General features: G+C 33.2%; 5 protein-coding genes across 9 annotated transcripts; 4 read left to right on the forward strand and 1 right to left on the reverse strand.

The window, feature by feature from the left end:
* Positions 1 to 320: 320 nt before the first annotated feature.
* LOC124832243 (glutamate-1-semialdehyde 2,1-aminomutase, chloroplastic) lies at positions 321 to 2,409 on the forward strand. The gene is made up of 3 exons (XM_047306397.2): positions 321 to 600; positions 683 to 856; positions 1,126 to 2,409. The coding sequence occupies exons 1-3, from the start codon at positions 427 to 429 to the stop codon at positions 2,191 to 2,193; spliced, it is 1,416 nt and encodes a 471-aa protein (XP_047162353.1). The 5' UTR covers positions 321 to 426; the 3' UTR covers positions 2,194 to 2,409.
* An 807-nt stretch (positions 2,410 to 3,216) lies between these two features.
* LOC124832278 (RPA-interacting protein A) lies at positions 3,217 to 5,361 on the reverse strand. Of its 2 annotated transcripts, XM_047306451.2 has the most exons (5): positions 5,201 to 5,361; positions 4,858 to 5,122; positions 4,494 to 4,585; positions 3,989 to 4,099; positions 3,217 to 3,421 (listed from the first exon to the last, which is right to left on the reverse strand). In XM_047306451.2, the coding sequence occupies exons 1-5, from the start codon at positions 5,309 to 5,311 to the stop codon at positions 3,260 to 3,262; spliced, it is 741 nt and encodes a 246-aa protein (XP_047162407.2). In that variant the 5' UTR covers positions 5,312 to 5,361; the 3' UTR covers positions 3,217 to 3,259. The 2 variants fall into 2 exon arrangements, with proteins under 2 accessions (XP_047162407.2, XP_047162408.2); XM_047306452.2 differs by lacking the exon at positions 3,989 to 4,099.
* A 2,469-nt stretch (positions 5,362 to 7,830) lies between these two features.
* LOC124832244 (uncharacterized) lies at positions 7,831 to 11,836 on the forward strand. Of its 2 annotated transcripts, none has more exons than XM_047306400.2 (6): positions 7,831 to 7,991; positions 8,078 to 8,109; positions 9,434 to 9,622; positions 10,873 to 10,920; positions 11,404 to 11,471; positions 11,560 to 11,836. In XM_047306400.2, exons 1-6 carry the CDS (start codon positions 7,915 to 7,917, stop codon positions 11,617 to 11,619), a joined length of 474 nt encoding a protein of 157 aa, XP_047162356.1. In that variant the 5' UTR covers positions 7,831 to 7,914; the 3' UTR covers positions 11,620 to 11,836. The 2 variants fall into 2 exon arrangements, with proteins under 2 accessions (XP_047162356.1, XP_047162357.1); XM_047306401.2 differs by having other exon boundaries at positions 11,563 to 11,836.
* A 1,098-nt stretch (positions 11,837 to 12,934) lies between these two features.
* On the forward strand, positions 12,935 to 17,441 carry LOC124832245 (DEA(D/H)-box RNA helicase family protein). The gene is made up of 7 exons (XM_047306402.2): positions 12,935 to 13,525; positions 13,663 to 13,857; positions 13,963 to 14,150; positions 14,370 to 14,583; positions 16,303 to 16,434; positions 16,539 to 16,714; positions 16,808 to 17,441. The coding sequence occupies exons 1-7, from the start codon at positions 12,974 to 12,976 to the stop codon at positions 17,031 to 17,033; spliced, it is 1,683 nt and encodes a 560-aa protein (XP_047162358.1). The 5' UTR covers positions 12,935 to 12,973; the 3' UTR covers positions 17,034 to 17,441.
* Positions 17,442 to 18,357: 916 nt separating this feature from the next.
* On the forward strand, positions 18,358 to 22,900 carry FRS2 (FAR1-related sequence 2). 3 transcript variants are annotated; one of them, XM_047306404.2, is made up of 8 exons: positions 18,358 to 18,512; positions 19,630 to 21,746; positions 21,840 to 21,896; positions 22,000 to 22,068; positions 22,212 to 22,277; positions 22,353 to 22,418; positions 22,506 to 22,580; positions 22,663 to 22,900. In XM_047306404.2, the coding sequence occupies exons 2-8, from the start codon at positions 19,671 to 19,673 to the stop codon at positions 22,735 to 22,737; spliced, it is 2,484 nt and encodes an 827-aa protein (XP_047162360.2). In that variant the 5' UTR covers positions 18,358 to 18,512; positions 19,630 to 19,670; the 3' UTR covers positions 22,738 to 22,900. The 3 variants fall into 3 exon arrangements, with proteins under 3 accessions (XP_047162360.2, XP_087963631.1, XP_087963632.1); XM_088107505.1 differs by having other exon boundaries at positions 22,667 to 22,900; XM_088107506.1 differs by lacking the exon at positions 18,358 to 18,512 and having other exon boundaries at positions 19,631 to 21,746; positions 22,212 to 22,418.
* Positions 22,901 to 24,348: the final 1,448 nt, after the last annotated feature.

The raw sequence follows: 24,348 nt of genomic DNA on the forward strand, positions 1-24,348 counted from the left end.
TTAAATACCACAAGTTTATATTGTTTTATCCCTTGATATAATTAGACAAGATAATATTGTTAAAAAGAAAAGATAATTTAAATGCTCTATTCATATTTCAATAAGCTCTGTTTTTTTTATAGTCAAAATACTCTAAAAGGTAATCCATAAAATTTCCTTTTTAAAAACAAATATGGTTTTCACCTTTGCTGTTTTTTCACACAGGAGTTTCTTCTTGTAGTTTCTGTTTGGGAAAGGGTAACTTTAACATTTCAACAATCTTATAATATTTTATCAATTTAAGAAATTATAATTTATACATATATATAAAGAGAGAGAGGAGAATTTGGTATCTTGTGGCCAGAGGGTAAGGTTTTGCTGTTAATCTGAGAAAAGTCTTATCTCTGAGTGGCATATCTGATCTCATCAACTTCCCATTCTTCTCTAATGGCTGTTTCGGCTATCACTGGAGCGAGGCTAACCCTAGGGATGCCTCTTTCCTCTCCCGCACTCACACGCAGAACAACTTCTCCTGCGCTCGTTATGGCCGTCTCCATTGACCACAAGGTCGACAACAAACTCACTCTTACCAAGTCCGAGGAGGCTTTCGCTGCTGCCAAGGTACGATACCTCTTCCTCTGCAATTGGAATCATACTCAATGATTTTATTTAATTTTGATTTCGATTTTGATTTTCATGTTAGGAGCTGTTGCCTGGAGGTGTGAACTCCCCAGTTCGTGCCTTCAAATCGGTAGGTGGTCAACCAATTGTGATTGATTCTGTTAAAGGGTCTCGCATGTGGGACATCGATGGAAATGAATACATTGACTACGTCGGTTCTTGGGGTCCTGCCATTATTGGACACGCTGATGATCAGGTAAGAACCAATCTTCCCGTTTTCCATTCATTCGTTTATAATATATTACTTGTGTTAAATACACTCAGAATGAGAGTCTTAAAACACCGTAAGAAAAGAAAAAAATGGAATTGGGTTATATTGAAGGATTTAATTTGAATGCACTGTCAGTTCAAACGTTTTTTCTTTCCATTAGATATTTTTTTCTTATTGACAGTAAAGGTCGTCGTTACATTGGCTGAATGAAAATTAAACTTCGTGTATGTTGGAACTTGTAATCACATTGACAGGTGCTTGCAGCTCTGGGTGAAACCATGAAAAAAGGAACCAGCTTTGGTGCACCCTGTTTGTTGGAAAACACTTTGGCTGAGCTGGTTATCGATGCCGTCCCTAGCATTGAAATGGTTCGGTTTGTCAATTCAGGCACGGAAGCTTGCATGGGTGCGCTCCGTCTTGCACGTGCTTATACAGGCCAAGAGAAGATCATCAAGTTTGAAGGGTGTTATCATGGCCATGCAGATCCTTTTCTTGTTAAGGCTGGCAGTGGAGTTGCCACCTTAGGACTTCCTGATTCCCCTGGTGTCCCCAAAGCTGCCACGTATGAAACCCTTACAGCCCCCTACAATGACATCTTGGCCGTTGAGAAGCTCTTTGAGAATAACAAAGGAGAAATTGCCGCTGTTTTCCTGGAACCTGTTGTTGGAAACGCTGGTTTTATTGTTCCTACACCTGAATTTCTTAATTTCTTGCGCAAAATCACCAAAGAGAACAATACCCTTCTCGTGTTTGATGAAGTTATGACCGGATTTCGATTGTCATATGGAGGTGCTCAAGAGTATTTTGGTATAACTCCTGATTTAACAACTCTTGGAAAGATAATTGGTGGAGGTTTACCGGTGGGTGCTTATGGTGGGAGGAGGGATATCATGGAGATGGTGGCACCAGCTGGCCCAATGTACCAGGCTGGGACCTTGAGTGGGAACCCTTTGGCCATGACTGCAGGCATACATACCCTGCAGCGTATTAAGGAGCCAGGAACTTACGAGTACTTGGACAAAGTCACAGGTGAGCTTGTTCAGGGCATTATTGAAGCTGGGAAGAGGGCAGGCCATGCAATATGTGGTGGGCATATTAGTGGGATGTTTGGTTTTTTCTTCACAGAAGGACCTGTGTATAATTTTACAGATGCCAAGAAGAGTGACACTGCCAAGTTTGCTAGGTTCTTTTGGGGAATGCTGGCAGAAGGTGTCTATTTGGCACCATCCCAGTTTGAGGCTGGCTTCACCAGCTTGGCACATACTTCTGATGACATTAAAAAGACAATAGCCGCTGCTGAAAAAGTTTTCAGAGAGATCTGAATGATAAATTTTGTTTCGTTGCAAAATTTAGAGAATGATTTTGTAGGTCACTTTAGATTATTGTTATGGCAATTGCTTTCGTTTGTATCTGTATTATTTTCCAGTCCTGTATCTACCCGGTGTATTATCTTGAGCTGTAAGTCACTTGAATTTGAAGCTTGTAAGCATTTGAAATCATTGTCTAACTTTTAATTCTAGTGCCACGTTTTATGTTGTTGTTGGCGTGTATTTTGGTTATGCATTACATATCAGGATACATCTTTGTGGACTACACACTTTCAGGGTGGGAATAGGCAGAGAATTATGTTACTACTAATTAAATTGAAGATAATAGATGAACCTTGTTTTCTAAATGGATGGATGAACTTGAGCAAGATGTCCGTATTATTAAAGAAGCAAACAGATAGGACGATCAACATTTTTCTGTTGCCTACAGGGGTGGACTGTTAATGAATATTTTTCCATATTTGCATAAGCTATTCATTAAAACTATACTCATGGTGTGCATACTCATTTCTCTTGCAACAATTATTAGCAGGAGCCCAGACACAATGGTTTGACTAGCAAGGGTTCTTTCTTTATTCGCCGTTTGAGAGCAAGTATAGTTGACATGTTCTTGTAAGTCTCGAGTGCCTCTCTAAAATTCACCCAACATCAATTTCCAAGTTCTATAAATACTCATTCAGGTCCCTGAAACGTGCATGTACCACAATACTCATTAGGTTGAATGTTTATTACAAACTTCGGGCAACTTTGCTTATTTTTCTGATAAACGGCAGCGATTTTGAAAATAATTAGCTGTTGTATTAATCGGAGGGTTTTCCAGAAAGGCCACAATCAGTGCAGAGCATTTTATGTCGACCGGAACAATTTTTTAAGGTAAACAGAGTTCCGTTTTTTTTTATTTTTACAAATATTTAATGCAGATACTTTCATTTTGTGTATTTTCGAGTTCTACGCTCAGCATTTTTTTCCTCAACTAGCGTAATACCCTTGCCCATGCACATTAGAAATCAAACAAGATGAAGGATAAAGAAAATTCTGATATATTTTGAGCCTCTGATACTTATATCACAACCTCTAATGTATCGCAACCTTCACATGAAATGTACAATGCAGTTAAATTAAATTTTGTCTTCATACAAAATTTGGGTTTCAATCTGCAGCCTCTGTCAAGATGCTCCGTGTGGACTTCAGCCAGCCGATCTCGCAAAAAGTCCAAAGTAAGCTGGATCTCAAAAGAAAAAAGATGATGTTAAGTGTCTGAACAAAGCCAAAGTATAAGAGCAGCTATAGTTTGGCTTATAACCTATATCATCATGCAGATACGACTATCATACATATATTCAATAAAGAAAAACTGAGACGATTACAAAATATTATACTTCTTTCAAAATCCCAACGACCAAGTATCCTCAAATATCTCAATATTTTATCACGGCTGAATAGACTCAACTCTCACAGTAAATAAACGATTTTCCTCTACAAAAGATGAGCTGTTAGACTGTGACATGCCTCTTGCTTGGATGTTACATCAAACAAATGAAGGAACTTGCTATTGTTATGCTTTCATTACCTACATTTACCATTAGCCCATGTTTACAGGTTATTAAATTCCTCTTTATATCTTGTTAACAATTTAAAATAAAAAGAAAAATCATTGAGCTTTCTAAATGACTAGTATACTTAACAAGGGAGCTATGGGATCTCAGTAAAATTACAGAATCCTTGATGTTCTATTTCATGGCCAGAAAAATAATAGAAAGCATAGCACTAAAGTAGCAAATATAAGTACCTCACTGGCTTTGTTTAGTTGAAGTTCACAACGAGTACAATATATAAGATTGTGACTATCTTTAAGCTCTCCTTCCTTACAAATGGGACACCAAATCTCTTTCCCATATGCCTATTACGAATTTTCATAACCAAATCAGAGACTTCATTCCAATTCAAGGAAAAGAAATTAAGGTTGCTTCGAAAATAGTAAGAAACACTACAGATAAGTACAATTTTTTTCTGAAAACATAGCACAAATTCTGTAGTCAGCGGCAACGTGGAAATGACACTGATTATGATGTGATCAGAGAAACCAGTGCACAGAAATGGCCATAGGATACTCAAAATTTGGTTTATGTTATAGATACAGATGCAGATATTGGCAGCAAACCTAACATGTTTGGGTATCAGTGACTGAAGAAAGCTATAGATGCAGAATCAAAATCTAAGAGTTCTGTTATTGAGAGATGCTAATATCTAATTAAAAGATAACTTGGGAAACTGCCATGTTTAAAATCCTGTACCTCGTGTTCATTTAGCTGCATATGCTCATAAACCGCACGAGCCAGGTACTCATCCACTTCATGTTCCCAAATTTCAACATCGCTTTCCAACTCTGCAGGGAGAGAGGTAACATGACCATATTATATTTAAAACAGGTGCAATTAACGCAATTTGAACAGCAAAACAGGTGCTCCTTTTCCACCATTGTCTTCTTTCTCCATCTACTCATCAGGCACAATCAATCACACACGCTCACCGATGCAGATGCATAAATACATCCACGTGCTATGCAATGAACTAAGTCATAGAACACGATATTACATAGCAGGGAAGATGACACATTATTGGATATGATTTGCATATAATTGGGAGCGAGTTGCTTACCTTGTGGTTGGGATTTGAGGTCTTCGTAAAAGATCCTTTGCATTTCTAAGAGTATTTCTTCATATTGATCCGGGCAAGTGGTGAGAGGAGGACCTTCATACTCCCATAACACCTCGTCCCTGCGTTTCATTTTGTGGAATTCATCGGATACAATATCCTCCAATGCACACTTCAGAGTATCATCCTGTTGCTGTTCGTTGCATCTGAATTTCCAGAGTAAGCGTGTTCGGTTCTCTCGCACCCGTTTGTAGCAGTTCTCTCTGAACTGCCAATCCCACCCAACATCTCTCGCTTAAGCCGTGTTTGGAATGAAACTTGAAAAAGGGAATCAGGAAAAGCTGACCTTTTGTTTCCATAAATGATAATTGTTGAACGGAGAATCTGATTTCAGAGATGGTCGAGTGGCGCTTGCGTTCTGCTTCTGCTTCTCGTTTCCATCTTCTCCTTCCTCCATCCCTCTCTTTCCCGCTAGGTTTCCTTTCTCTTCCTCCGTCACTGTTTTAAGGAAACTATCAGTCAAATTTTAAATTTTCAATCTGTTTTAAGACATTGTTTTTTAGGAGTGAATTTGACATGATTTGGAAATAATTTTTTTTTCGTTTATTTGAATGAATTTGAAAGTAAATAAGAGTGAATTTGGAAATAAATGTTTTTTGTCATTTATTTGACTCAATTTGAAGGTAAATGAAAGTGAATTTGGAAATAAATGTCAATACAATTCTATACTAATTCTTACAAATTTTATTTTCAAATTCACTTTCATTTACCTCCAAATTCACTCAAATAAATAACAAAAAAAAATTTATGTTTCAAATCCTCTCAAATCCCCAAAAAATTCACTTCTTCAAATCCACTAAAAACAACATGGCCTGATACTCTTTATTTAAACAAACAAATATAATTAAATATGCACTTCACTTAAATTTCATTTTTTATTAATAATTGACACTATTCTCAAATGATAATCTATACTATTTTTTTTAATGTAAATAATTATTTTACTAAGTTTGTCTTTAACTAACTATTTTTTTTTATTCAACTGTTTCTTTATTTTATCTTTTTTCTTTATAAAAGTTAACTATTCTTTTAAATTAAAATAACTATTTATAATAAAAAAATTATTCTTTTAAATTACCTATAACATAATTATAAAAATATTTAATTTTATAAATATAAATAATAATAATTTTATTCTTTTTTTGTTATTATAAAAAAATAACACACGAGTTTCACTACTTTGCGCTTTACTAGTTTAACATTAATGTAGTTAATAAAGTATCACTCCATCAATAAAACGTCAAAACAAAAATATTTTTATCATGGGAAATTGTTTAACGCTTTATTAGAATTTAAATTTAGCTATTATTTATATTTAAGGGATTTAAATTAAATGCTTCAAAAATAATATAATTGGTAAAATTTGAGTAAGATGATAAATAAATTCAACCATCTGAATATTATCTGAACTTATGATTATCTCGTGGGAAAGTTTTCGTACTAAGTAGATAATGAAAATACTCAATTTTTTCAATTAATTATAAAGATACGATGGAATGGATATCTACACACTCATCGTATTTTTGTATATATACTCACTCTGATACTTATTTTGTTTCCTTTAAATTAGTAAAGGATTTAGTTATTAAATAACTTAAAAATTTAATTCTCTTATATTTTAGTTTTATAATCTTTCATTTTTTTTAGTATACACTTTTTTTTCTTTCTTTTAACTCTTTGACTTATTTTATTATTATTATTATTATTATTATTATTATTATTATTATTATTATTATTATATATATATAGATATGAAATTCACTAATGTAATTTTCTTTTTATTATCATCTCTATATAATTATGTTCAAATATGTATTATTAATTATGGTCAATCAAATAATATTATCTCTTACATTTAATTATTTATACTATTTTTTATATGTTTTTATTTGTTTTTTCACATTAAAAATATCTGACTTTTAATTTCAAATATCCAATTGCATAAGTAATATAAAAAAATATTTTTGTTATTCTTTTGACTCATATTTAATCATTTTTACTTCTTTTAAGTATTTTTATTTGTTGTTAGCGATAACATTTTATAATACTTTAAATTATTTATAACATATTACTAAATTTATGTTGAGGTAAAATGAAAAAATAATTATTTTACATAAAAAATAATTAAACTTAAATAATAATAATAATAATATTAATTTACATACATAAATAAATATAATTTATTATTTTATTAATGTTATAGATTATAATAAAATAAAATTAAGTGTTAATTAAATTGAAAAGGTAAAAATATAATTTATAATATTATAGGTATAAAAGCACTAAATAATATAGTTTATATGGAACAAAGAAAAAATATACAATTTTTTTTAGGGTTAAATATGTTTTTAGTCCCTAAACTATTGATTGTTTCTGGTTTTCGTCCCTCTTCCAAAGTAAGGTACAATTTAGTCCTCAATCTTTAAAAAACGTTCGTTTTAGTCAAAAAAACGAACGTTTTGAGGACTAAAAGGAGGACTAAAAACAAAATTTTGAAGACTAAAACGGGGACCAAATTGTACTTTACTTTGGAAGAGGGACGAAAACCAGAAACGGCCAATAGTTTAGGGACTAAAAACATATTTAACCCTTTTTTTTATTTGTATTTATAATCAATCGATAACTATTTGGATTTAGGTTTTATTTATTGTTTTTCTGTATATATTTTAAATTGTAATTTTTATTGTTGTGAAGCTAGGATAAAAGTCAACTTAAAACTGTTTAGCACTCCTATTAAATTTTATTTCCCTTAATTTAGGTGTTAACATGAAAAACAGTTAGAGAGATTCGGTGTGACAAGATCTAATTTTGAAATATAATCGCAGAGTGACAGACGACTGAGATTGAGTGACCCGAATACCCGATCCATCACATCTTAATTATGAATTAGTAATGATATATATGCTTTCTCTCCTCTTTGAATTCTAATTAAACTCTTCTCTTTCTCTTTTCTCTGTCTTTCGTAGAAGACGAGGAAGTAGTAGAGGCAGTTAGAGAAAGATGCTGGAGAATATTCAGGCTGTTCCGGCGACGGAATCCGCCCCAGTCGTCAAGCGCTATGCTCCTCCCAACCAGAGGTATTTTCTATTATTATATTATTGCTTGAATTACGTTACCCACTTCACTTTTCAATTCCTAATATTTCCCATTCCTTCTTTTGCAGAAACCGTTCTGCCAACAGGCGCAAATCATCTGGTCAGTTCACTCCTATCTTTCTTCCAATCAATTGATCCTTTAATTTCTATTTAGATGTCTCAATCACATGCCTTGTGTTATTTATCACTGTCATTCCAAATCGGTATTTAGTAATGTCAAATAAGTGCAGTCCCTTTTCACCTAAAAGGGAGTAATGTGTGTGCTTATTTTACTTTTGAAGTCGATCCCTTCCTAATTAGTTGCACAAGTCACGTTTGGTTGCAAATTTCATTTGCTATGGCTCAGTTACTGCCCTATAGTGTTTATCTTTTCTCGATAGAATGGCAGGTAAAAAGTTAAATCCAGTGTTTCTAGTTTGGGTTTTTTCCTGATTTCAAATACCATACTGTAGTTTCAACTTTATTTCGTAACATATCCATCTTTAACACGTGAAAGTGTAACATAAAACTTGTCATTTTGAGGAAAGTAAAAAATAAAAATGACTCCTTTTTACCCTTCTTTCACACATACATGCAGTCCTCACCCCTCACACATCGTCATTCTGCGAAAAGAATATATAAAAAATGGAATAGGTTGGTTATATGGTAATGGAATGAATCTCAGGAGAAAATTTGACAAAGTTTGAACAACAGGGTTGGACATTTGAAATTGGGACAAACTGCAGGGTGAGGAACCAAATATAAGTAAGACAACGCAATATAATGAACTTAGCTTTGCTCGCCCTACATATGCATGAAATTATGGGTTTATACAAAGAAAAAAAGCAGGCTTAAGACCGTTCACTCCTTTTAAACTCTTTCTTAATATATCTTACTTTTGCAGTCTTTATGAAATAAATTCAAACCCTAATGATCTTCTTCTGTATATCAAAATATTGTCATGAAAAATCATGAAAACTCTAAAGGCTAGAAAGGAATTTTTAAAAGGCCAAATATAAATTGAATCACCCTCCCCTCAGATCCAGCTCTGTTGACAACAGACTAATGAAACCAGTGTTGTCCTTAGCCTTCAGGCATTGTATTATCGGAGAAAATTCGAAAGAAATATCACATGAGAATAATTGTGAGTTACCCTTACCTATCTGGTTTGCAAAACATATATGCTACCGAACTTCTTTACTTTTTTAATATTAGTGCTATGTTCTCAATTATGGTACTTACTGTTTACAGTGACAAGAACTAAAATTAAGGAAAGAAAAATAGAATACTTGTTTCAGTAACTTTCCTTAATAACACACCACTAATCTCATTTGCATAATTCACACTGAGTAATGGCAAAAACTTTAGGCAAATTTTCTGTTAGTCCCCATTTTAGTTAGTTTGTTTCTAATTTCTAGCTGTTTGGTTTTAATTAACTTATGTAGATCGTCTTGATCGGACAAACAGTGTTGGGACTGAGTTAGAAAAGAATCAAGTCGCTTCTTCAAGAAGTGTTCACATTCCAGATCATGGAGATGCTGGTAGCAGTAATCTTATTAACGAAAATCACCATTCAAGATTCATAGCTTTAGAAGGGTGTGGTTGCAGTGCAGCTTCCCAGCTTCTTAATGATCGTAAGTGTATCCCAAACTTTTCTTGAAGAACTTGCATATATTGAGAAATTGAATATTCTTTCACTCTGATGTTTTCTAGATTTCCTTATAAGCTCTCTAGAAACATTACTGTTTGTTCCTCTGTGGCAATGGCAAATAACGATCGCTTTCAAAAATCAGTAACCATAGGTTTGTTTCAGACTCATCCTCAATAAAAGGAGGTTGAGCAATTATAGTCAGGAGCAGTTAGTGAATAACTAAGTGCAAGGTTGGTAGTAACAGTTAGGCCAACAGAACTAGGAAAGAATGTAAAAGGAGGTGATAGAGGGAGTCAGGAGGATATTGTGTAAGAAAACTGAGAGTCGGCAGAGCCTTTAGGTCTGTCAAAAACCAGGAAGTGTCATTAGAAGAGAATTCAGACCCTTGTATACAATAGTCCTCGGATCAATTATTACCTTTATACCGTTTAACGCATTCTCTTTGTCATAAAATTTCTTACCTTGTTGAGAACCATTTTTGTCATGTTATCATTATTACTTTGTTTCCTAATTTCCTTTACTGAGAAGATATGTATATCATGTAATCATAAAACAAAATTCAAAATTAAAAAGTCCATGACATGACAAGTAAAAAGTAAAATTTTTTACACACACAGTCATCATCCATCTTGGAGCAATAGGAACATGGTAATGAAGTCATAGAATGAAAGTTGATTTCGAAACTGGAATATTTTTTGTAGTTATTTTCAGAAAAAGCTATGTTAGTTTAGAGTAGCTTAGTCAAGGATACGTTTGCTCCCCTACTTTGACTATGATTGCAAGTAGGATTCTTCCTCATCTGGAATCTAGATCCATGACTCGATCATAATTGAATTCAGAGCCATGTTAGTTGACAGAAAAAATTTAGAAGCGAAGTTAGATTAGATGGTCAATGTTCAGTCTATCTGTTTCCGTACCAAATTATAATTAATTCTCAAGTCCAAAGCAATGCCAACATTCTCCTACTTTGTTTTGCTTATTATGAATATATCTTTTCCATTTAATTCTGTCTACATGGTTACATGCCTTTTTGTTTCATTAGAGGTTTTATTGTCCTCGGCATTTTAACTATCCAGCTTTGCACAACACATTAAGTTTATTGGATTGCAAAGAGAAAGGGATGGGTGGGTGAGGCTGGAGTTTGTTCATTTACTTACAAGCTCATTATGTTTTGTCCATATCCGTGGTTAACATTGCCTGTTATCTTTGTTGGCCATAAATTTACGTTTTCAGGTTGGGCAGCTGCAATGCAATCCTACAATAATTCCAAAGACTCATCTGGTTAGTGCCCAACCATCAAAGATTATTTTCTTTTTCCCATGTTATGAACACTTGCCATTTTGTTTACAGTATTTGATGACTATGAAACTCGAACTTGTTCTGTATGTCTAAGAAGTTCTTAGTGTATTAAATTGAGGTCACACTGTATATATGAAATTATTCGGACTGATTTCTTGTAATTGTATTTGTACTTAACTACAAATTTAAAGGGAAGAAAAACTAATATTCTTAACTTCTTCATAAGCTGGCAAGTGGACAAGTTTATTTGACTGAATAGCTTTTCTCTTTTTCTGATAATTTCTTCTGATATAAACCGAAGTAGCCAAAAATCCTGCTCATGTAATTAATATGCATATTATTTTGAAGCATCTATCATGTACGGCTTTGGTAAATACAAGTTATAGTAAATTTTGTGCTGCATAAGAGCTCTCAAGCAGGGCATGAAGCCTGCCTTTTAATTTTCGTGCTACTTTACCATTTCAGACAAGCCAGTCATGTATTCGAGTGGTGCGTCAGCATGGACTCAGCAGCAGTTTAGACCTCCTCAGCAGGTAATCACTTTCCCTTACCTTGTCATTACATTCTCCTTTTCAGGTTATGCAGCCATCTATAAGTGCTTCTTCCTCTTGTGTGTCACAGCAGGATTTCCTGGCAGAACTTCGTCGCCAAATGCAAAACGCTAATCCTAATTCCACATGATGGCTCACTTGGATGGCTTGTCTAATAAAGTTTTTTGGAAGAACGTGGATTAGCCGACTGCTTTAAGAACACTTCCATGTTTAGCTACTTCTTGTTTTGTCAAACTCGTTACTAATACATGTAACGGAATTTCAGATTATCCTATTTAAATTGTATAAATTGGGGATGTCGCACATTCAGGATTCCTATTTAAAGGTTTATTCAGTATTCTTGCAAACTCTTGATTTCTTTATTTATAGAGAGCCCTCCGCAGTATACACCTTTTTAAGTTCCAAAAAGATAAAGAAACTAAAAAGCTAAGATACATGAAGTATCGGTTTCGATTAATCTAAGCTAAGTAATTTTAGTCCTTGTTTCTGTTGACATCCCAACACATCCAAGATTAATTATGTGTTACATAAAATTGACAACTGAATATTTTCACTCTTACTTCTAAAGCCGATTGCTACATTGAATTTGGTTACCATGTGATTAAAAATATTGTATATATATATTTTTTTTTAAATCTGTGATTAAATTAGTAATATTTAATTGACAGTCTTGTTTCAGTATTAACATCTAAATTTAACTTACTGGTGTTACAATGATTGAAGTGAATATCTAATATCTGTTACCATCTTGTAATTATCAGTGACGATGAAGCAGTTTAAATGTTGTGATTAAATCAAATGTATATTTCTAAAACAAAAATAAATAACGTCTTTAACCATACTAAAAAGAAATAAAATTAGAGTTACATGCTAACATGATGTCACATATATGTTATTGAGCTTCTATTTCGTATAATAATTACTTACAAGACCGGTAAGAACTAGAAATATTCAGTTTAAACTTTAGAGAAATCGAAAAATTCGTTACAAGAACTAAAATTAATGTTTTTCATTTCACATTGAACCAAAAATACATACTTATAAAATAAATTGTGTGATGTATACCTGGTTTGCTGTTCTTTTTTACCTTAAAGAATAACGAACATTTATCTCAAAAACACATTGAATTAATTTTTAAAGTTCAAATAGGTTAGATAAAGAAAGTCAAGAACATTCATAATTTATGTAGGAAAATATTTTTTAACAACTTTTTTTTTACCACTTAGAACAAAATTATTTTTTAAAATAATTTAGTATTTTAATTTATTTAAGGTTGAAAAATTGACATATTTTTGTAGATGAACTTAAGATAACCCATCATTATTTAGGAGTTAATTTGTTAAGATTGTGTGTTTTTGTCCGTAAAATTAATTTCTCTGAACACATATTTTGTAAGTATTTATTTATAAAATATATTAATTAAATGGAGAAAAGAAGGTTATCTAGATATTTTTGGTCGAAGAGAGAGGAAGAAGAGCAGAGAAATGGTGGTTGGGAGAGTTGCTGTTCCAAATCCTCCCTCCGGTCTGTTCCACAATCCTTCTTCTGCTGCCACCCTCATACCTCCACACATTCGTCTTCTCTCTTTCTCCGCTTCCGCCGCCGCCTCCTCCTCTTCCTCCTCCGCCAATCGCACTCGTCACACGTCCACTACAAAAAGCGATTCTCCCTTCTCAACGTTCGGAAGAGTCAAGAGTCAGAAACCGAAAACTCTGCTCCACAAAAGCAGGGACCGAAGACGCGCCCTTCAAGTTGAAGAAGAAGAAGAAGAAGAAGACGATAATGATGATTATGATGATAATGACGACTACTATGACAATCTCGCAGCCCCAAGAGGAAGACCTTCTCGTTCTGGGTCTCGGTCAGGTGGACGAAAACGAGGAGGATGGGATATCATTCCCAGGTTTCCCTCACAAGCCAAATCAACCACTGACACAAACTTCTTCAGTCTCAAGTCATTTAAAGAAATTGGGTGCGCTGACTACATCATTCAATCCCTCCAAAAAATCTTCTTAACGCGCCCTTCCCATGTACAGGTACCTATTCATTCATTCGCTCCTACCATAATTCACTCATGCTCATATGCTATCTCCTTTTGTTGTTGCTTTAAGCTTTATGCTATTTCTGACAAGTTCGTTGCAATGAGTAATTTGATTGTGTATTGCATGTGTAGGCCATGGCATTTTCTCCTGTTCTTAGCGGAAAGACTTGTGTCATAGCTGACCAAAGTGGTTCTGGAAAGACATTAGCTTATCTTGCACCAATCATTCAGCGTCTTAGACAAGAAGAACAAGAAGGACGTAGTCAATCCTCTTCGCAAGCTCCTAGAGTGCTGGTACTCGTACCCACTGCAGAGTTAGCCTCTCAGGTCAAATCCTCCTTTCTTAATCTGTCTTATTGTTTTGCTTGTTTGAACCCTTTGAGAGTGGTGTAACTCTGCTGTTCATCTAATGCACTATTGCGTGCTTCGCAGGTCTTGGATAATTGTCGATCCTTGTCAAAATCTGGGGCTCCATTCAAATCTATGGTTGTCACGGGAGGTTTTCGACAACGGACTCAACTGGAAAATTTACAGCACGGAGTTGATGTCTTAATAGCAACACCTGGCCGTTTTTTGTACCTCATGAATGAAGGCTTCTTGCAGTTAACAAATCTAAGATGGTAAAACTTGATCTCTTATTTATTGAATTGTTTACTACCATTACAGATGTTTACATTGATTTTCTGTTTTATCATCAAACGGGCAGTGCAACTAATTTACGCGTCCATTTAGGATATTTTATCTATCCATGCCCTTTTCTTCCTCAACGCGTGTCCATTTAGGATATTTTACCTATTCACGCTGATTGTGAAATTTTTCTTTACAACAATTTGTTTCAGTGCTGTGTTGGATGAGGTAGATATTCTCTTTGGTGATGAGGACTTTGAAATGGCTCTTCAATGCCTGATCAATTCTTCACCGGTTGACACACAGTATCTATTTGTGACTGCAACTTTACCAAAAAATGTTTTCACCAAATTGGTTGAAGTTTTTCCCGACTGCGAAATGATTATGGGGCCTGGTATGCATCGAATAAGTTCTCGCCTCGAAGAGGTCAGGTTTCAGTTGTAACTTTCTTTTCTTTCTATTTCATTTTTCTTGGGCAGAAGACAACATTACAGAATATCAAAAGACTTATCTATGAATATGTTGACTCAGTACGGGAAAATTCAATGGACTTAGTACGAGAAACATAATCACTTATTGTCTCCAACGTGATATTTAAATTGAATTGTTTTACTTAGGAGCTATATATATAGAGAAGGGGAGGGGATACATTTATCCCAAGAATAAGTGTAAGTAATTACTCTTAATCTGATCCTACTATTTTATTTTAGATTAATGATTCAGATTAAGAATATATATGGGCTCTCACGTGAAATTTGTTTTCCACTTCCTACCTTTATCTTCCTGTTCGTAGTTATGTAAAACTATTAGGAAGGATTTTACTTACCCATGGTGAATCTTAATCTGGACTTTCTATCTTATTTTAGATCAATGGCTCATAATAAATACTTAAAAGGCTACTCTTGATAAAGCAGTGAGTAATAATCATCCCCTAATACTCTCCATAACTATGAACAGGAAGATAAAGGTAGAAAGTGGAAAGAAAAATTTGAATAAAGTGTAGAGTTTTAAATACTAAATTTGAGCAGTTAATGTAAAATAAAATACAAGGTTCAGATTAAGAGTAACTCATTATAGTTACTCTTTACTCTTGGAGTAAGTAGATTCCTCTACTACACACGATCACACACACTGATGGGGAAAGGATTCTCTGTATTTGAGGTTGGACCCAAGAAAGGATGAAGGAAGAGGATCAGTATTGTATTCAGCACCTCTACTCAATCAAGGAAAATTCAATGATTAATAGCCAATCTAGGCTATCTAAAAGAATTCAATTTAACTACTTTAACAAATTGCCAACTCAGCACTAACAAAATCGAACAGGAAATTATAGAACTTATTGTTCCTCTCCTCTTGGTAATAGACATATTCTGAATTTCTTTTCTGTTTAGCAATCCTTTTGGGCCTACTGCTCTGGGCCTCTTCTACCTGCATGTTCGCATCATATACTTTGTATTGTGCATAGCTATTAGAATTTTATTATTCATGACTTGAAAGCTACCATTTGCTATAGTTGACTACCTATCAATTCGTGTTATAAGATAAATCTCAAATGACTTTCAATCTTAAGATTTATGAATGTATCAGTGTAATTTTGTATCATGGATACTAGCACTCCATCCAAGTATTTTTCTCTTATAATAAAGCCAAAATTTTCTACTTCACTACTTTGTCATTCATTCCTTATGTGCATTCTATCTGTGGCTGTTTCATTGCTTCATTTTCGATCTTCTATAATAGGGGTTTCGCAATCTCGGATTTAACTCATCACTCTGATATGTGGGCTGATGATTAAGTTGGTTTATCTAATGCTAGTTTACAGTTATTACCTTGAACGCTGTATACATTTCTATGATATACTTGAAGTTATTTTTCACATTCTTTGAGTCATACAATGTGGTACAACTATTTGAATCTCGCTTTGGTCATACTACCATAGCTTGTAACAAATTAGAAAAGTGGGATCATACACTGTATTATATATTTTTAGGGTGCTGGGATATTTTGGTGCTATATTATATTCTTAGACAGCTATAATGCATATCAATATTTGTTATGTAACTGACTTCTGTGCCAGACTGCCAGTATTTTGAGTCATCAGTTTCTATTTATCTTGATGTGGTTCGTATCTACTTATTTGTTCAGATTCTAGTAGATTGCAGTGGAGAAGATGGACAAGAAAAAACTCCTGATACAGCATTTTTGAACAAGAAAACCGCACTTCTGCAGCTTGTGGAGGAAAGTCCTGTTCCAAGAACAATTGTGTTCTGCAACAAGGTATTTTACATTCTGACTTGAGACTTATCTTTTATAATTTTAGTTTTCTATGCAACATTTGTCCTTTTATTTTGGTGTAATTCTCCACACAAAAAAAATTGCAGATTGAAACATGCAGAAAAGTTGAAAATTCATTAAGGCGTTTTGATAGAAAAGGAAATCACATGCAAGTTCTACCCTTCCATGCTGCCATGACACAAGAATCACGGCTTGCTAGCATGGAAGAGTTTACTCGTCCTCCATCAAAAGGAGTTTCCCAGTTCATGATTTGCACTGACAGGTATTTGTCAGTTAAGTCTAATTTTACCTTTGCCTTTCTGACGTTTTGATGATTCTCTGATTCCAAATAAGTGATTATGGTAACTTGTCACAGGGCTTCACGAGGTATTGACTTTGCAGGAGTGGATCATGTCATACTCTTTGACTTCCCACGTGATCCAAGTGAATATGTACGTCGTGTTGGAAGAACAGCCAGAGGTGCGAAGGGAGTAGGAAAGGCATTTATATTTGTGGTTGGCAAGCAAGTATCCCTTGCAAGCAAAATAATGGAAAGAAGTCAGAAGGGTCACCCACTACATGATATACCTACGGCATATTAGCTAATGAACTAGAATGAGTGCTTGAAAAGGTTTCTCTGAACTTCACTGCTGAATCATGGAAAGGAGAGCTATGCAGCTGCTTAACCTCTTTTCTAATCAGAACCACCTTATTCAAAGCAACTTGGCTGATCCATAGGTGGCTTATTAGTAACACAGGCACAAGGTGGTTTGCAAGAGTTGTAGCTAAAACATGACTTACGTTTATTATCAAGATCTCTGAAACATGAAATGAAAGTTTTTTACCTACGCGAGTTTTTAGGTGCATTTTCACCCTTAGTAGTTTGCAAAATGTTAACATTAACTCATTTAGTTGTTAATGAAACTAGTAGTACAAGAAAATTTTGACGTCATTTTGGACCTGAATTATAGCTGGTCAATTTGATCGTTACGAGAGTATTTTGTCCATTATTTTAGTCTCTGTTAATTTCAATACTAAACAAATCTGCTCTCTCACGTTAGGCTTCATGTAAGACGTGGATGTGGTTAATATCTACAGAACTTTCTCTCTTTTGAGACTAAAATGATGGTATATGTAAATCCAGTTCAAGCAAAATCTAAGTCATGTAAGTGGTTAATATGGGACAATTTTTTTCTCTTTTGGAATTTCAATAGTATAACCGAAGACACATTCTGGGGAGCAATATTTTTACATTTTTTTCCGTAATAAAAGTTATATATAATATCATTAGTTGTGGTATTCTCTGATTAGAATTAGAATTTCACTTGATAGTATCACTTATCGGATTATTTGTCACCAAATTATTTATTAGGTATATTATTGAGGTAAAAATTCAAATATGATAATGTAAACAAGTTGTCTCTTCCGATATTTGCTATTTTATGAAAAAAGAAATCCTTTCTTGACATATTCTTTACAAATAGTTTATTTTGTATTTAAAGGGGTGTCATTAGGATTCAAGCCCGAAACAACTACTATTTCCACGGACCAATTTTAATTTTTGCACTAATATATGTTAAATCTGTAAATTTTCTTATGAAAAAAAATCAAATAAATATATAAAGTTAATCTATATTATTATTTAATCTTTTTTTTTTACACAAGTCGTATATATGTATATATTAATTTTAGATTAATAGGGTTATCAACTCGCAATTAAATATTTTTTAATTTCCTTTGATTTAAAGACTAGATGCGACTGACAATAACTTTTCAGTTTCAAGAATTAAGATAGCAGTTTATTCATTATTATTTTTTTGTTGAGTGCCAGAATCTTTTCCTAAGGTGCCCTTAATTTAATAATTGTATATGATGTCTGAATTCAAAAAGAATGTCTTGTTATAACAGTGTTAAATAATAAAAATACATATTTTTAGTTTAATAACAAAAACTAAGGTTGCGTGGTTGTGTAGATTGTAGCGTTGCCTGGACTGGAGTGAAGGGAGAAAGCAAAGCATCTTCTTGATTTTGTCTTTCTTCATCTTCTCAGCAATGCCGCCTTTGTCAACAACTCACTTTAGGTTTCTACTTTTTTTCAATTTCTATTTCCTTTAATTTCCTGCAGTTTCTATCTTTTTTTTTCATTACCATATGCTTCGACGACCGTATCTGTTTTATTATTCAATTTGAGTGTATGGTTTCTTGAAATTGAGATGAGTGGGTATTACATTTTAGCTCACCCACTTCACCACTCATCCTTTCAACCCTCGAACTTACCCAATGTCGCTTATTCTTTGTTAATTTTTCAAGTAATTCATATGATCATATTCGGCTAATGGGATAATAAATGGTGACTTTGGGTTCCTGCTACTGAGATTCTTTTGATGTCATTTTCATTCTTCCTTATCAAAATGAATGAATGCAGCAGTCAGACAGTTTTGCTAAATTTCGAAAACTCTGTCGTATTTGTGGGATTAATCTCCAGTGTGCTGTTGTTTTTACCATGTGCGTATCAACTTTGTTTGAAATCTTGCTTGAATAGGTTGGAAAACAAGACGGATTAAATACTCTACAATTTGTATATAATGTTTGTATCACCCCTCTTTTCAATACAGAAAAACACATTTCATCCAATCTTTTTAGGAGACACCGATACTGCTGCTTTTTTTTCTTCATTTTCCTTCATTTTATGATTATTTCCTTTTCCTCAACTCTAAGGGCTGGACCTGTCAATTGATTAATTGCAGTCCTAGTTTTTATTTTCGTAGTCAAGTTCCTAGTATATAGAAGTTGTTTTACATTCCTTGATTGAACAATGAATTGTTTACTACATAGTTATTATTCCATGAAGATATGCTTCATTTATTTGTTTTTGTAAAATAGAAATGTTAGATGACTTTTAATCTTGTTAAAATCAATTTACGAATATATAGAATCAAATATTACATCAGTATTAATTAAATATGAAATTTATAGTCACAGTCTAATTTGTATATAAAATTTAAATATTATTCTGTTTACTGCAGAATCTTGAAATTGTACATATCCTGAAGATTTATTTGCTTTTGTTTTCTTCATTGTGTGTTAATATATGATCATTCCAAATGTTTTTATGGCCTTATTACTTGCACATGGGATTGTACTCGTATTTTGCGTTTATAAGATTGTTGTTGCTTATTTATATTCTCTCCCTTTCAGCTACTGTGACACAAGTTCCTTCTCCTTTTGATGTGCCCTCCATGGACATTGATCTAGAGGTACCTATATGTGAGCATGAGAAGCTTAATATTGGATCTAGTGGAAATAATCTTACAGATACAACATGTGATATATGTATTGAGGAGCATAAAATCAATCCTTCGTCAATGACTGCACACTGTAAGGAAGTTTTAAGTGAAAAAGATTTCTGCTGTCAGGATCCGGTGGATTTGAATTCTAATCAAGTGGATGCAATTGATAGATTTCCCATTAAAGAACCACAAAATGGCTTGGAATTTGAATCAAAGGAGGCTGCCTATTCTTTCTACAGAGAATATGCTCGCTTAGTGGGTTTTGGCATCACGATAAAAGCCAGTCGACGCTCGAAAAAGTCTGGAAAATTTATTGATATTAAAATTGTTTGTTCTAGATTTGGAAGTAAGCGTGAGTCCGGTACAGCTGTTAATCCACGACCATGTACAAAGACAGACTGTAAGGCTGGAATGCATATGAAGAAGAAGATAGATGGGAATTGGATTATATACAATTTTGTAAAAGAGCACAATCATGAGATCTGTCCCGATGATTTTGTCACGGGACGTAGCAAACAAATAAGTAATCTAGCTTGTCGTAAGAAGGGCATGCAATTGGCTCTAGACGAGGGAGATGTGCAGTTGATCATCGAATACTTTATCTCTATGCAGTGTGAAAATCCAAACTTCTTTTATGCAATAGACCTGGATCAGGATAGACATTTGAGAACTGTATTTTGGGTTGACTCAAAAGGAATATTTGATTATAAAAAGTTTCATGATATTGTGTTGATTGACACTTTTTACCTGAAAAACAAATATAAAATTCCTTTTGTTCCTTTTGTCGGGGTCAACCATCACTTCCAGTACATTTTACTTGGATGTGCTCTGGTTGGGGAAGAGTCTGTTTCAGCTTTTATGTGGTTAATGCAAGCATGGCTCAAGGCAATGAGTAACCTACCTCCCGAGGTGATTATCACAGATCAGGAGCAATTCTTGAAAGAAGCTGTCATGGAAGTGTTTCCAGATAAACATCACTGTTTCTGCCTATCACATGTTTTATGTAAAATAACCAAGAATTTGGATTATATCATAAATGAAAATAATAATTTTATGGAAAATTTTGACAAATGCATTCATCATTACTGTTCAGATGAGAAATTTGAAGAGAGATGGTGGAAGTTGATGAATAGAATTGAACTAAAGGATGATGAATTGGTTCGGTCATTGTATGAAGATCGTAAAAAGTGGGCGCCTACATTCATGCGGGACATTTCTTTGGTTGGATTATCAACAATTGTAAGATCTGAGAGTGTATCATCTTTCTTTGACAAGTATATCCGTGTTGATTCTACCTTTGAGGAATTTATTGAACAGTATAAAGTTTTCTCTGTAGACTGTTTTGACATTGAAGCCAAAGCTGACATTGAAACAAAACAAAAGCAACCTACATTAAGATCTTTATCACCTTTTGAGAAGCAGCTATCCGCAATTTTTACTGATGCCATATTTAGAAATTTTCAGTTGGAAATATTGGGAATGATGTCCTGTCATCTGCAGATGGAAACAGAAGGAAGGGAAACTTTGACATTTCTTGTTCATGATTTTGAGAAGCGGAAGAAATTTATTGTTTCTTGGAAGGAAGCAGATTTGTATGTCTGGTGTTCATGTTGTTTATTTCAATACAAAGGTTTTCTATGTAGACATGCAATGCTTGTCCTTCAGAAGTCGGGCATAACCAGCATTCCATCCTATTATATTTTAAAACGATGGACAAAAGATTCAATGGCCGATCAATTTTCTGGTGACATAATTACCAGGACTGCTAATAGAGTTCAACGATTTAATGACCTTTGTAGGCGGGCAATTGTATTAAGTCAAATTGGATCTTTATCTGAAGATACTTACCGTGTTGCATCTCAGGCCATGGAAGAAATGTATAAACACTGTGTGAACACAAAATATTCTGCCAGAAGCACTTCGGATCCCAACAAGTTGGCTCTTGATGCTTTTGATGTTCGAGATAAAAATTATGGCTGCAACAGGGCAAAACCTACTAAGAAAAGGAAGTCATTCAGTAAAAGGGTTAGTTGATGATCAACTGTTATGGTGCTGCTAGAACTTGTAGTGACTTGTAGTAAGTGGTGGACCTTCTTAAACAGATTTTGTATATTACAGGAATCCTCTGATCCAGAAAGAATCAATATCAAGACGATGGATGATCTCAGAAAGAGGGTTTGCCTTTATTACTTTCTTGGCCTTGTCATGAACGGATAAAGCTCAGAATTCTAATATTGCTCATACTTTTTAGGGTCATCAGTGTTATCTTTATGTGCAGGAACAGAGAATTACAAGAGCGCACAACTTCAATAATTGTTACATTTATCAGCAGAACATGCAAACTGTGGTACGGATATTTCTCTGCACATGATAGTCCAGAAAGAATCTAGAGATAGTACTTTAACAGTAACAGTTTTCGTAAATGTTCATTCTCCTCTTAATTTCTATTTTATTCTTTTGGATACATAAGATAAGTTTTTGTTCTCACAGGACTTAGATTCTAGAGCTTCGACCCTTGATGCTTATTATGGGACTCAGCAGAGTGTGCTTGAAGATGTATTATCTGCACTCTTTTTTTTTTTCAGTTGGATGGGAGATGTTTTGAATCTCATATTTTGTTTCAATCTTCAGGGGCAATTGCATTCCATTGCAAGCCGTGGTCCACATTATGGGATGCAGCACAGGATGCAAAGACCGGTAGTGATTTACGGCTTACATTTTGAAACTAGTTGGCTCAAAATTTTTAATCCAAGATAATTAGCGTTGGGTGGTTTGTTTTCACAGCTTCAAGGAGAGCTCACTTTCAGAACGCCAACAGTACAAGGGTGTTTTGACCTCCAAGATAGTCTAGAAGCTATAGTATGCATTTAAATGATTTAGTTATAATTTGCACTTTAGTTTGCACTGCGGAGTATATTCATGAGATGTGATTTTGTTTCAGGAAGAACCTGTTAAGGCCTCACAGTTCCATGACATTGCATCAAAGCAACTAGAAGCCGATAAATCACTTCCCTGATATCTGGAAGAATACAGTTTTCTTCCATGTTAGAGTAAAGATGTATACGTATGTATGTATATGGATAGTATAGACTAGTACTAAACATAGTTCTTTTTCTTGGGGAGTAGGGAAAAATTGCACGCTTCAACAAAAATGAGAAAAATATGACTTCAGACATCTACTTAAAGTGTTTACACTTAGTTCAGTTATAAAATGCTTGCAATGTGTGTGTGTGTGTGTTTACATATAAAATAAGGATAGAACTAAGAAGACGAGTAATAATTGTGTATCAAGAATGTAATCTTTAAGTTACCTCTATAATGCTTTTGAAGGAAATTAATTTTCATTGAAATTAAAAAATCATAGTAAATTTTATAATTATTATTTTCTGTTCCTAACAAGTGAATTCAATAAATCATAATATTATCAACAAAAAAAAATCATAATATTATAAACAATTGTTATTTTATGTTGTTAACAAATCAAGTATAAAATCGCAATAAATTTTGCAACAATTGTTGTTTTTGTGGCTAAATACTTAATCACAGTATATTATATTGTATTTCTGCATATATAATAACATTTCTTATGTTATGATATTAACATATAGCAAATTTTTCCATCAGAATATTTCATTTTTTTTAATACTCATTATTATTGGCTAAAATTAAAAAAAAAAAAAACTATAAAATTTGTAATCCTTGTTTTTTTGTTAATAATATAACCTGTGGTTCTGTAATATTTTTAAAATTTAGTGAATTATAAAAATTTATTAAATAAAATATATGACGTTATTAAGGAAATCTTTAATAAAAAATTTATAGTTCAGTTTTTAAATTTTAAATTTTTAAATCTACTATAATTCAGGTTAAAATTATGGAAATGGAGAAGAAATGGCTCAACACATCAAGGCATGCCACTTGATGTTTTAGTAGAAGTGTTATTAAATACTCTCATTTATTATAAAATATCTTAAAAAGAATGGTATATAAGAGATTTTACAAATTGTAAAAAATATTATTTTTCCCCTTAAATTTTTGTCCATACTAAATTTTATGAATATTTATGTTTTATATAATATTTTTAAAAATGTCATTAATTAGAAATATTAATTTAATATATTTGATAATATTTTACATATTTAGTCAATTAATTGTTTAGTGATATTTGTAAATCTAAGAGTTGTCATTTTATTTTAAAAATAGTACATTATTTACTAAAAGTTCCTTTAATTTAGTTACAGAACATGGATTCAATCAATAATCCAATAACTTAATAATTTAGTCAAGGCCATTATTTTTAAAACATTGTTACTGCAACTATTGGTGAAATAAATAATTATATTAGTTGAGTCATTGCTAACTTTTATTTTGTTCGATATAATATCCAATATTTTAGTTGAATTTTGCTGTTTATTTTTTTTACATTATTATTTTTATCATGACTCATTATCTTACTTATTATTTGTACGTAAGTGTTGAAAAATATAAAGTTATGTAATTAATACAAAAATTATTATAATTAATGAAAGATGATTTTCATTAAAGTATAACAAAAACCATTATCATCACTACATTTAATAATCAGGATAGTTAATTAGGACTACATTTAATAATAACAACGATGATA

This window comes from Vigna umbellata, chromosome 2 (genome assembly GCF_029865625.1).
Source record: "Vigna umbellata cultivar VRB3 chromosome 2, Vumbellata_1.0, whole genome shotgun sequence".
In the NCBI taxonomy this organism is placed as follows: Eukaryota; Viridiplantae; Streptophyta; class Magnoliopsida; order Fabales; family Fabaceae; genus Vigna; species Vigna umbellata.